Here is a 13,814-nt window from a genome sequence, read left to right as displayed (position 1 = left end):
GCTTATTTTGTCCCAAACGTGATACTAAGACTTCGCCAACTCCACAGAAAAAGCCCAATTCAGTGAGCAAAGTGCTCTTTGGCAAAGATGAAGACAAACAGGAGTCATGAACACAAAACTTGGCGCTAGGGGTTGGCAGTGGTCGATCTGGGCCGGGGAGGCGATGCCAGGGGCAGGTTCAGGGAGTAAGGGGGACCGCAATCTTCCGGTCAGCGGAACCCCTTCTTTCTGTCATCAGCAAATGCGGGGACAGCTGGCGGCGCGTCCCCTGTAGATGCTTATCCTCTGGGGCCGGGAGGCCTGGGCAGATTGAGGCGTGCCCTGCAGGAGCCGAGCCGCCCCAGTCTCGGGAACAGGCGGCGCGCCCCCGCCCGCAGCTCAGGTTCCCGCGAGGCGGTCGGCTTCAGAGAGTCGAGCTCGGCCGCGGGAGGCAGCGGCTGCGGGCGCAAGGCCTCGCTCTCGCGCCTTTGAAAACTTTCCAGCGCGCGTGCCCCGGCGCCGCGCGGCGGCCCTGCCGGACCCCCGCGGGGAACTTCTCGGCGGCCCGGGGCCTGTCACTCCCGCTCGCCGACGCGCCTCCCCCGGGCTCGCGCTCCCGGACCGCCCTCCCTCTCGGCGAGGACCGTCCCCGCCGCCGCTCCGCTCGCGCCGCCCGGCCGCCCCGCCGCCGCTCGCTTTCAACATGGCCCGGCCGCGTCCTGCGCGCTGAGCGGGCGAGCGCGGCGCGCAGCCCCGGCGGCCCCCGGAGCGGGGGCGGGGAGCGGAGGAGGGGACCGCCGGAGCGCCCGCTGCCTGCCCCGGGCCGACTTCTCGCCAATGGTCCAAAGCGACATGTCCAAGTCGCCTCCCACAGCGGCGGCGGCGGTGGCGCAGGAGATCCCGATGGAGCTGCTGGAGAACGCGGCTCCCGCGGGGGCGCTCGGAGCGGCCGCACAGGTAGCGAGCGCGCGGCGCCTCCTTTCTTTGTGAGCCGCCGGGCGCAGACCTCCCCTCTCCCGGTGCCTCCCCTGCCGCCGCTCCGGCCTGGGTCTCCACCGCCGCTTCCCTCCCTCCTCGCCTCTCCTCTCCTGGCGCGGGGACCCTGCCCCTTTTCGCCGTTCCCTGGCTTTTGCGCGGCTTCCATTTTTCTCTGCTTCTGAAAAGCAAGTGGCAGGGCCGGGGGAACCTCCCGGGCTTCCGAGGCTGCCCGGGCCGGGCGGGCAAGCCCTCCGCGCCCCCTCCCGGGAGAGGCGCATGGAGAGCCATGAACCAGGCGAGCGGACTGGACCTGCTCAGGATCGTGAGTCCGGCAGGGCGGGAGGGCTCCGCTGCCGGCGGCTGCGGCTCAGACGCGCACCCCTCCGGGCGGGCCCCGAGCCGGGCGGGAGCGGGGGTGCGCGGCCGGGGCGCCCCGCCGCTGGGTCCCGGAGCAGCCGAACTCCTGGGCCCCGGGCGGTGCGCCGCCTGACAGCTGAGCTCCGCTCGCGGCACGTGCCGAGGCTGGCCTGACCCCTCGTTCCTTTCTCTAAAGAAGCCAGCGAGTTGGGGACGTGAAAGTTTTGATTTATTCCGTTTCCCCTAAAATGTTAGCCATTTCAGGGAGCTCTAGGACTACCTTCCTCTCTGGTTTTTAGAAAATTTGCGATTTGCTACTCGTTGTGACATAGGAAGTGTCAGTTGTAGGCAACGGGCAACGATAAGGTGGCTTTTACGTAAGGCTTTGGCAGGTAAGTGTAGATTACAGGCACCTCCGGGTCTCAGCGGTAAGCAGTGTCTCAACTTTTATCTTAGCAGGGAAATGACTTTAAGAATCCTAGCTATGGGCAGCTTGGCGAGGGAAGTAAGGAAGTCAGGGTTATGCCTCAAGCAACGTTTTGCTTAGCGATATTAGCTTGTTGATTTCAAACCTTCATTTGCTGGGCTGTAAATTGTGGCAAGAACTACATATTTTTTCATATGCAGTTTACATATTTTATGTTTGCATATGCTAGAGAGAGCATGTCAGAGTACTGTTTCCTAAAGTAAGGAAGGTTACACATGTGTTGCTATTGTTTTGATGTGTCGTGGAAGTGGACTGCTGTAGATATTTGTGTTCCTAATGGTGGTACCAGTGGCATAATGGTGGAGCTTCGGTAAACTTGCTTTTACCACCAGGAAATAAACTATGCTAACTTAAAACATAATTTGGCTTGAGGTGAAGAAAGGCTGTAGAAACCAAGAACCTATATTTTAGTTGGCCTGGGGCTGTTTCGGATATACAACCAGAGAGGGGACATGTATCTAACTACCAGCATCTAGCCTCTGCCAGAGGACCTGAATTCCTACCAACACATGTCACATTAATTCTAGACTCCTGATTTTATCAAGACACCAGGTTAGATGAGTATGAGAAATGTACTCAGATACTTAACAATATTCCAGGATGAAGGTCTTGAGCATTGACAGAGCAAAGGGACTATTAGACCCTCTTTTTTTCTTTGACCTCCCTTCTGGGATTTTTTTTTTACTAAGTTTGTATTGTCATGATAAAAACAGAATTCTTGAATTCCTGGAGATGAAAGTTAGGGCTGACAGAAAGCATGACTGTTCAGATAAGAAATGCCAATGTACTTAGAGATTTGTATAGTTAAATGTAAGTCAACAAATATTTATTGTGCAGCTGCAATGTGGAAATAAATCCGATGTGAGAGGACACCATTTCTGCCTTCAAAAAACTTATATCCAGTAGCTGCTAGTATGACAATGACAATGGTATGGCATGGAACTGAAGAAGTATTGAATCTTAAATGGTTTCCAAAGAGTAAAGATCACAAATACTCTGTGTGGAGTAATCTGTAAGGACTTCATAGAAGAGCTGGTGTTTGAAGAGCTCTTTGAAGGGTGCAGATTTCAACAGAAATTTTCACGGAGATGTTCAGGAGCTACACAGAAAGTAAAGTCTTGGAGGTCAGAAGTCTGATGGTGTACACTGATAATCTCTAGTTTGAAAAGAATGTGGAAAGGCACAGATTGGGCCACAGGTAAGTATAAGACTGATGAGGCAGTTTGAGGCCACATCCTGGAGGCTTGGGATCCTGCTGTGTACTGTACAATAAAGAAGTGTGGAAGGGGTTCCGTATAGCAGCACATTAGGAAGAGTCACTTGAGAATGTTCTGGAAGGTAACTTAGGGTCTCAGAAGTCCAGAGATGGAACTGCCAGAAGGGAGATTGATGAAACAGTTTGGACAAGAGGTAGTAAGGCCTAAACTAAAGAGAGAAAAAAGGTATAATGAATATGACAGGTTACAGACTCAAATCCTCAGGAATGGGCAAGTGATTGCATAGACACATGGGAGAGAAGAGAAAGGGAGAAATGAGTGCTACATGCACGTAAGAGATAAATATTCAACTGCATCAACATCCATCTCCTTACTTTCACTACCTTCCAAAAATGAAAGCATTTTCCCATGGATTGTGTTCATATCGCATCTATTATTTGAGGGAAACATTGCCTTGTTTATTTTATATCTAATAAATCATGACATCATAGGACTGTGAAGTTTAGCAAAGTTTCTCTGGGCAGGCCAGGCCAGCAGTAAAACTGCCTGAGAAAGGGGGCTGTCTCAGAAGCATCCCTCTTTTTTGGTGATACTAATAGTAATTCTACTCAGAAAGGAAATTTTCATTTGTGCACAGTAGCTCTAAACAGTGACTGATTTTAAGAATCCTTTCTGTTTTACCTCTGGATTATATTACAAGTTCTGTACGAACAAAGAAAAAAATGTAGATTCACAGACTTCCTGTTTTCCTTTTGTATGTCAGTCCTGCCTGGGGATGAGGCACCCTTATACATTCCAACCCCTTCGCTTCAGCACACTCTCATAAACAAAATGGATCTATTTCTTCCATGAGAAGCCTGGGGGTCTCTAACTGCAAATTCTTTGAAGTTCTGATTTAAGCAAATTGCATCACTTTTTGGGTAACGTGTTGAACAGCTTCAGTGCCAACTTGGACAGTCTACCTCCAAAGTCAATACACTCATTTAGTAGTCTCCCTCCAAAGCTCCAGATCTGTACTGTCCACTGTAGTAGCCACAGCCTCATGTGGCTTCTGAGCATTTGAAATGTGACTAGTCTGAGCTGAGATGTGCTGTAAATGTAAAATGCACACCAGATTTCAGAGACTTAATATGAAATAAAGAATAGACAACATTTCAGTAACAAATTTTATGATTACCTGTTGTAATGATAATATTCTGGATATATTGGGTAAAATACATTATTATAGTTAATTCACCTATTGCCATTTACCTTTTTCATGTGGCTGCTAGAAAAATTCAGTTACATATGTGGCTTGTATTATTTTTCTATTGGACAACATTAGTCTAAAGCATGGTACTCGTAATTCTCTGTGGATTTGAATGGGTAGTATACGGCAGCCAGGTGGGTGGGAAGCAGGTGAAAGGGACTGTGATGGGATGGTGGCAGAGGAGCAAATGGATGAGGAACCAGAGCAGTATCTCAGCACTGTAGGGCTCTAAGAGATTGTAACTGGCACCTCCAGCCACACCTGAAAACGAACAGACAGGAACCAGAGGGCCTGTTTGTTTTGCTCCTAGCAACAGAACCCAGCTGGTTCCACCTCAGCTGAGCTTGCCAGATGCTTTTCAAGCATGTTGTAGTAATACAGCCTGGATGGCAATATCCTGAATGGCTGTAGCAAGGAGCTTCATCTGAAAAGAGCAGCAGCCATTCTCCTGTGGCTCTTGAACCATGTCAGTACCATTTTCCAGAAATATTTTTAGATCTGGTATATAATTTAGTTTTTTGTAGCCTCCAGACATAATGGCCATGGGTCCCGTGTTGCATGTTTTGCTAAAACCTTCACTGCTAACTGCTCTGGTGTTGCATGGGAGAAATTTAAAAACATGCCAATCACAATTTTCCAGTGTGTTTTAAAATGCCAAATAGAGTATCTGACTATTTGAGCGATTTGAAGTTTACTTGGCCTTGTCGTTTTTGTCTCGTTGTTTTTTTTTTTGTCTTTCCTTTTAAGTAAAGACTTAGTTTACCTGTTACTCTACCTATTTAAGGCCATTGGATTAATTAATTCCATACAGTTTGTAGCCTTGGTGCTTTCCAGAAAAGCTGAGCAAATTGTGTTAACCCTGTAGAGGGTGGTGGTAGTCTTCAGTTTCATGACCAGGGGATATGTCTACATCATACAAATAGTTCATGGCATGAACTTACTTTTACAATTACAGGCAGTCAAGATTAATTATGACACCATTTCACATAACTAGGTCTGTCTTGGAGTTCACTGGCAACTTCTGTAATTAACTACTACTGTTTACTTCAAAGTAATCATACAGAAATTGGGTTTCACTTACCTGTTCAATGTGAACATTTATTTGCAAATGAGACTACAGTCCAATTTTAAAAGTTACTTAGTATCAAAGATGACATTCACATGAAGCTGATATCAGCATTTGATGAATGTTGGGTATCTTTTATTTATATATTTATAGAAATTTCTTAAATCCTATTTCTAATTTCTGAAATTTTAGCATGGTTTATGTTTTAGGAGAAGTAATTTAAATGCACAGTTTTCTTTTTTTCCTTTTTGCTATGGTGACATCATGTGTTCTTTTTAAGCTGCATAAAACTAAGAGGCAATGAGTGGAAATCAGTGACTTTTCAGACTGTTCTTAAGATTTTCAGGCTGTGTTCAAGAAGGACTTAGGGGTCTGCGTGTGTCAGGGAGAGTATTATGGGTTACACTTTGCACTCTGGCCACACCTGTTTTCTTCTCTCCTTTTTACTTTCTGCAACCTGGGGCACTTTGATTGTATTGGGTGTTCACATATTTAATGTTGCTAAAAAATATTTAGAAAAACCATTGGTCATAAAAGTGGCTGCCTATGAAGTAGCACCTTAGCTAAGAAAACTATACTTCTTTTCCAAACTTAGTTACCTAAATATTTGAAAACTTAATCTTCCTTGTCTGTTTCCATTTTGGGGAGGTTTGGCCTTTCCTTCTTTTTTTTTTTCTCCCAATTCCTTCAGATAAAACATGTTAGTCATCATTTTCAAGGATCTAGAGTAACTCTAAAAAACAAGTAACTCCACCAAGATGGACTTAATTTTAAATAAGCATTGCATTAAAGGAAACCCCACTTTGTAATGGTAATACAAGTTTTTATTAATATCTTTAATAGTACATTGAAATGAACTATTAGCTTACAAAAGATGCTCTAATTTTTTTTCTTGATCTTGGATACTGTTGTAAGAAATAACTAGTCATTGCATAGTCACTCTACAGTTAAAAATTTTAAAAGGAGACTATAGAAGAGAAATTACTGCTAAAATTAATAGCAGAATTGAAGGTGAAATTAAACATTTATTTATCTGACTTTTAATAAATATGCTATATAAAGAATAGGGATTTGCTATTGCACTATTAAGGCGTGAACAAGTTAATACTTTGAATAAATTATCCCTTATAAATTTAAGTCATTGAATGACAAAGTATTTTCTCAGAACTATCCCCAGTTTGTGTGGGATTCAGTATGCCATAGTTTTTTCAGTGTGCTGACTGTATCTTAGTACAGTTGAAAACTAATAATCCAACATGTATAACTTGCAAAGGTAGCTAAGTACATCTGCATAATGTTTAGGTGTTGTAGTCCTGGGGGCCTGGAAAAATTAATACACAACTAAAATTAGACGCTTTTTAATTGTGTCTGATTTCTTGCAGAGAACTGCAGCCTCCACTGGGACATAAGGTCTTAAACCTCATGTGGTTCGCTCAGTGCCTGGTGTGCATGTGTGTGTAGTTGGGAAAAAGTCTCCACACCACAGCAGCTCAATAGTAAAACATATTTATCATTCAAAACCCACAGCAAATCCTGGTGATACAATTCCAGAGATGCTCTTTCCACTCATTTCAAAAGGGTACTGGAAAGATACATGAACATGGGGTGAGATTATATTTTGTCTTTGATCTCAAAGATAATTTATGCATCTCCTGAAGATAGTGTATTTAACATAGATTTGCTCCCCTCCTTGAAACAATTTGGGTCTTAAAAATGCTTTCAAGGTGATAAGTCTTTTTCCACATGGAATAGTGTAAATTTTTTTTCTTTTAATTTTAAGGAAAGTTTCAAATTTCAGCATTCTTCAGCCTTGGAAGGCACTTCTGTCCAAACCTTTACATAATAATTGGAAAAGGAAGAATGTTGTTGAAAGAATGTTATTTTTTGACAGTTTACTGAACAATGTTTACACAAGTAAGAAGAGTAAGCTGTTCAGAGGAGAACCTCATATGATACATTATGAAAGCCCAGCCGACATTGTCTTTCCTCTCCACGAAGTTGAGTGTTAATTAAATGCCATGGAAACCCATTTGTATTATATAAATCCCTTAGATACTTGGAAGAGAACAAACATATTTAAGAAAATGTTTTGCTTTAAGATTATACCACCCCCTCACTGATTATAAATGCGTCTAAATTACTGATGACACAATGAGTTTCACCTTGCCTAAGTGCTGTGTATATCTTATGATTTATCAGATACTTCCATTTTAATGAAGACCATGCAAATATATAACATGTAACAATGTATCATTTTTAAAACCTGAGCATGGCAATTTAAAATAAGTAAATTTCTAAATTCTGATAATCTGATGAAGTCTCTGTGAGCCTGATAATTCTAAACACGTTATACAATTTAGCCCACTTTTTTCCCCACCCTCCCAATTCTAATATGGGTGTTACTATTTAAAATATTATTTTGAGCCCTTGCCATATGTTCGGTCTTATACTAAATGCTGTAAATAAAATATTTTGTTTAATACTTAAAACAACCCTATTAGATAAGTATTAATGTCCCCATTTTAAGGATTTGAAGACTAATACTTAGTTTAGGAAATTTGCTCAAGGCCTGCAACAGCAGGATTCCAACCTGTGTACAGTAAAGTGTAGAACTCCGTGTCGAGCTACTTTTCAATTCCATCTTAATGTTCAATAGTTGCAGTAACTCTATCTGGGTCTGAAATTAAACACAGATTGATGAATAGCTTACTCTGCTCTGAATGTGAACTGTAAATACAATAGAAAAAGTGAGTTCACTTGTACATATGTGTTTGGCCCAAACCTATTATTGAGACAAACATTCTGATTTCAAATGCCTGTTGTATTATTATAATACATTTTTCTTGCCTTCTTGGCAAAATCACTAAGTTGTTAAAAAGCAAAATTTTCATATCACATGCAAACCTAAGAATGGGCCAGAAAATTTTACTCTGTATCTTAATTTCATATAATTCACTCCCACTTACTTAGCTATTTCACCACCTCTGAAAGCAGTTGCTGGATCCACACAATAATATGAAGAATTGGCACCATGCTTTATCTGTGTTCCATCTAGACCTGCATATATATAGGTACAGAGGTAATCAGAATTCCTCTTGCAAAATGTTCTCCAGCCACCATATGCAATTCTTGCAAGTACCTCTCCAACATATGAGGACCAATTGGATTACAGATTAAAACATGAAAATAAGCAAAAATGTATGCTCAGCACCACTGGAAACAGCACATCGTTATGCACGAGTCCATTGCATTCATCTATCTGAGAGGTTTGACAAGTGACTTCCCAATCTCTCCTGGACTTAAATGGTTGCTTTTAAATGCTTTCATTTTATTGGCTTCTGGTTCTTGATGACAGATATGCTAACCTAGCATAAATTATTTTAATTCACCCATTTCTAAACACTTTGTCTAGAAACCTCTCTTCCCTGCAAACACTGTTTTAAAATAGGTATTTGTCATTCCACTACTAAGCATTTTCTAGTGATGCTCATGCGGTGGCAATTTATTGCTGGTTTGGGGTTTGAACATTGTCTAGACCTAGGCCTAGATTCCTGTGAGAGGGTTTAATAATAATCTCATGTGTCTTTCTCCCCTTTTTTTGTAGTCATACGGAAAAGGAGCTAGAAGGAAACACAGACTGAAAGGGTCGGATGGGAGTACCTCTTCAGACACTACCTCCAATAGTTTCGTCCGTCAGGTACAAGTGCTTTTAAATTCAAGGTCTCAAGCATACTAAAATGAATTAGTTTCTTTCTTTAAGGTTTTATCATCCTGAAGACTTGTCTATTATTATTATATTTGCTGTTAGTTGAAAAGTGCTCAGTTTAATGTCATAATTAAAATATTTAAATTTTAAGTGAGGCTTTGTATTAATTGCACTCTTTCTTGGCAAATTGGGGGAAAGACAAATGTAAAATTCATCACAAAGGATTTCTGCGCAACAGAATGAGTGAACACCGGCAGAAATGATTGCAGGTGGCGGGTTTGGGGGAAGAGTGAGCAATGAGAATCTGTGTTTGCAGCCATGAAGCTGAGATACTGGGACTCCTCTGGCCTGAGGTGCCTTCTTTCCTTTTGGGGTTTGGACTGTAACAGAGAAAATTGTTCTTGGTCTGGAATGGTTGATGCTGCTAAGGTTAGTAAAGCATGTCTTATCTTTGAGGCATCGTTTAAAGTGCCTTTGGAGATGTGGCCTTCACTACAGCTAACGTGTAATTCTGACCAGCAGTTTGGGACTGTCCCGCCTCCCCTCCCATGTTAGGACTCCCACCGTATAAACACTCATATATGGTGCCAGAAGGACTTTCATTACCAGATGGCAGCCAGATCTGTCAGAATAGGTTGCTCCTCAAAACCGAAGTGTCCTCAGCTTAGGAGGGCTCGCCTTTCTCTAGCCCTTCTCAGTGGGTAGGAGACTGCTGGAGAGGAGCTGTGCTCATCAGTCACCCCTGGGCAGGGACAGCTCACTCCCCCACACAGTGATGGTCAGTCTGAAAAGCTGCCCATTTCCTTTGCATGCCACTTCCCCCATTGCTTCTTTTTTTTTTTTTTGCAAATTTTAAAAATTATTAAAATGGACTTAAAAGTAACAAATTGTCTATCACACACTTCTTAGGTTGAGAAGTGTTCTTTCAAGGTGTTTTGTTTCACTTTTTTTTTAAAGGGGACCAAGCTTGGTAGGTTTTTTTTGTTGACTGTAGCTATTTTTCAAGCTACTGCTGCTGCTTTTTCTCTGGCTTGTAAGTGTCCATGTTTGAAGTATCAGTAGGAATGTTTATTCCTGGAATCTGTGGTTCTGCCAGGGACATTTGGATTTTCTGATATTGAAGATTAGATGAGTCTGACATAATTTTCACTTTAACTTTATCAAATATATGGAATACTGTATTTTCTATTTTAAGTGAAGGTATCTCATCGTCATAAATAAGCTGTGGCTTTGGTTTGTCCTTTTCTTCAAAAAAGACTGCTCCCCCATTGTGTCTTGTGTCCATCCTGCCATGCATCTGCCTCACAGTCGGTTAGCAGCTGAAATTCACTCACCTGCTGCTCAGTGGGGATTGTGTTCTTGGCTGTTGCTGCCTCTTTATGCTTTCCTGGCATAGACGAAGGAGGATCCCTCTTCAGCCACCAGTTGCCCCCTCACTGCATTGAAAACACCAAAAGCATGTCTGAGCCCCTTCTAGGCAACTGGACCACTTTTGGTCTGGGCCAGTTGGGAAGTGTTTTGGTTGCAGGAGTTTAGAAAAAGAAAGTTGGTTAAAAAAGAGCAGAATTTTTTTGCTAAGAAACACTTAGAAAGAAAAAAGGGGTGAAGCCAAGTGGTGGCCCACCCCAGAGCTGTGTGTTAGCAGTGTAAGAGGGGCCGAAGGGATGGCGGCCGTCTGATGTCACGGCTGAGTTCAGGCTTCAGGGTCCTGGTGTGAGAGAGGTACCCTGAGAACCAGGCTCTTGGCTTAGGTGAGGCAGATAAAGGGGAAGGTATGCAAGGCTGATTGCATGTCAGGCTTCTGTGTTTATCCTGTCTCTGGGACAAGGAGACTGAACCCCAGGGAGCCAGAATCCCCAACTCTGAGTCATCACCTCAGGGTTGAACATTGTAGGACCCAAAGCAGAAAAAAAAATTAGCTTCTTAGGATGCATAATAGCTGCAGCAAAGCCACACAAAATGACAGGCCGTTTGTTGAAATTACAGGGAAAGAAAAACCGATGTGTTTTACTTGAGCAAGATATTGTGACTCGAAATTGACAGTACAGAGCCCATCGTTGCTCATTTTACTATAAAAATGCCATTTCAAGGCAGCTGCCCACCCCATTTTCTACCTGTGCCTCTGGCTGTGAATTCCTCTTTTATGGAGTTTTGAGAACTTAGTTCCTAGGGATCATCACAGTGTGTATAAATTAGCTGGATCTTGTTTTTCTTCCTAAGTTCCTTTTGACTCTGTGTTCTTGGTGATATATGTGAGATGCTGTGCCGGCAACACAGTTGTAAGTGATAGAAGAGAGCTGTTAGACTACGTAATGTAAATTTAGATGAATATTGCCAACACATATGTAAGCATGTTAAGAAGACAGAAAAATTTCTGGCTGAAAGGCCCTTTCAGCCACATCTCCTTGCCTCTTGGTAGAACGAGGGGCTTGCTATGGCCTGGATTTGGGGGTCTCGGTTACACAGGCACCAAGAATCTTCAAGTGCCAGCTTGCTTCTGTCACTGAAGGAACACTCGAGAATGCTGAGTGAAAAGCTGTAATTTCCCTTTGGTGATTTAATCTCTATCCTGCATACATATTTTGCTACCACTGGAGAATAAAAAACCCTACTGTGACAAAGCTGGATATTTAATAGAAATGGTTTCATTGGAGTTATTTGCAGAACCGCATGGTAGATAGTAACAATAAACATACGTTAGATTATTAAACAATTTGAAGGAACATCTTTTAGATGCTTTCTTTTTATCATAAGTAGGTGTCTTGTTAAACAAGTGACTTTGTCAGTATGTCACTTATTTGTGCTAGGGCATATAGATAGATGATTGGTATTGAAAAGCAGTCACTGTAGGTGGGATCTATTTTAAAATGTCTTAAAATTAGATTACCTTCCTGCCCTTGAATTAAAAATCATTTCCAAATGCTGTTAAAAATCTTAGAGTTTTACTTTCAGAAATGGTGTATTATTCGGAAAGACTTTTAGGGCTATTTGGGAAACACTAGGTACTTTTTGATGGTCTTCATAATGCTGAGATTGAAGAGTTTTAGAAATTGGAAGTGTAGAAAAGTACAGTTGGAGGAGTGTTAATTTTTCCTTTCCTTCCACAAAAGTCACAGGGACACACACTTTTTGGAAGCCTGAGTCCTGTTTTTCTTTTTTTTTAATTGGAAAGGAACTACAGTCTGAATCACCTGCAGGATCATGCTGGTCTGTTTTGAGGTTTGACAGGCTTGTGGTACAAGGCTCCAGGTCTGACGTAGGCCCATGAATTATCCTATTGTGAATTGTCAGGTACATATATATAGCACCTGGTTTCATATTAAAGGCCCTTTTAGGAAGGTTTTTCAGTTTATTAGGGCTTTTGCTTTATAAATAGGCATTTTAATTTTAATTTATTGGGGAGCACAAAGTGTTAAGCAAGTGTAATTAGGCACCCTAATCAGAATTTATGAAGATTATTGCTCAAATTGTTTGTGTATTAAACAGTACTTAATACATAAATTATGGTTATCTTGGATTTATTGTTAAGATAATTAAGATATCAAGGATATCAGGATTCTGGTATAAACTCTTTGTACTCTTTGGCTCTGTATTATGAACAGACATCAATAGGAGAACTTCATTTATCACCATCATAAACTGAGAAAAGCTACCATTCTTAAAAACCTTTGCTTTTACTGTCTTGTGAAAATTTATAGTCTATTAAGATAATTATGTTCTCATATCATTTAGCTCTTTCCTCCCAACTTCATCAAAAAAAAAAAAGAACGAAAAGAGAAAAATATGCCTGAGGTCTGTTGGGAGGGAAAGAAAGGGGAAAAGGGGCAGGAGGCCTCATAATTTATTTTAGCACCAGAACCTAAGCAGGTATGTTAACTTCCAGACAGGAAATAGGTGGATAGGAGTAACAAGGCTGCCTGGCATTAAAGGACAGAATATTTGTGCTGTTCTTTTTGAGGGATTGTGCAAGAACTGCTAACTGTATAAATTCTTTGATATTGCCAAGGTCAGGCAAAACTATGTACATCTGCAAGTAAGTGCTGGTCATCAAAGCTACAGCAGCTTGGATGGCCGGGCCGGGGAAATGGAGAGGCAGCCTTAGAAACTGCTTACGCGGCCCAGTTCGTTGTCTCTCCCCTTCCTTCTATCTGTGTTTTTCCTTTTTAATGTCCTCACTTTTGTAAAGATGTGTTCTCCCTGGCTGCACTGACATTCCTGGCAGTATTCCTAAGATGAACACCAAATGCTAAGGGGAGGACTGCCAGTTTGCTTTATTGTGATGATTCCAGAGCATGGCAACTTTCATTCAGAGTACACCATCATCCGAACTCTATTGTAAGCTCTGCCGTGTGGCTGGCACTTGCAAACTATTTCCACCGATAATTTTTATGGGTCACTCTGTTGTACCAACCGGTGTCCTTTGTGCATAAAGTTGAGCCTTAGGAATCAGTAACTCCTCTGGAAATTTCATGTGCCATTTTCTTTGTGGTTCACAGGGAAGAACTGCCACGGAGCGTAGATTTTGCTCACCAACATATGTTGTGGTTGTAACTAAATAATCCTGCAGCTTCTAAGGGTTTCCAGAATACAAATCAGGATGACAAAACGGAATGAACCAAATATTCAGCAGAAGGTTGCATGACACTTTCAGGACATGGTATTCTGAGCACATTCCATCGTCCTCCAGTGCCATGTTCTTGGTGCTGCTTTTCTGGACCTTGTATCAGTTCAGATTGGCTTTAAATACAAATGATTAGTCACAGAGACACACAGTC

The 13,814-nt window shown here is 42.2% G+C and overlaps 1 protein-coding gene across 6 annotated transcripts in view; it reads left to right on the top strand.

Moving 5' to 3' along the window:
- The first annotated feature begins 672 nt into the window (after positions 1-672).
- Positions 673-13,814, top strand: part of CACNB2 (calcium voltage-gated channel auxiliary subunit beta 2) — a 419,726-nt gene continuing 406,584 nt past the window's right edge. For 3 of the 6 annotated variants that reach the window (XM_036881156.2, XM_036881150.2, XM_036881148.2), the window contains exons 1-2: positions 673-936; positions 8,938-9,030. In XM_036881156.2, the coding sequence (XP_036737051.2) occupies positions 817-936; positions 8,938-9,030 (213 nt within the window). In that variant the 5' untranslated portion in view covers positions 673-816. Of the gene's footprint in view, positions 937-1,063; positions 1,280-8,937; positions 9,031-13,814 lie in introns of those variants that run through there. The other 3 variants (XM_036881155.2, XM_036881149.2, XM_036881158.2) reach the window with 2 other exon arrangements.

The sequence above is a fragment of the Manis pentadactyla genome, chromosome 3, assembly GCF_030020395.1.
Source record: "Manis pentadactyla isolate mManPen7 chromosome 3, mManPen7.hap1, whole genome shotgun sequence".
In the NCBI taxonomy this organism is placed as follows: Eukaryota; Metazoa; Chordata; class Mammalia; order Pholidota; family Manidae; genus Manis; species Manis pentadactyla.
Note: the sequence above shows the minus strand (reverse complement) of the source record. Positions and strands in the feature narration are given on the sequence as shown.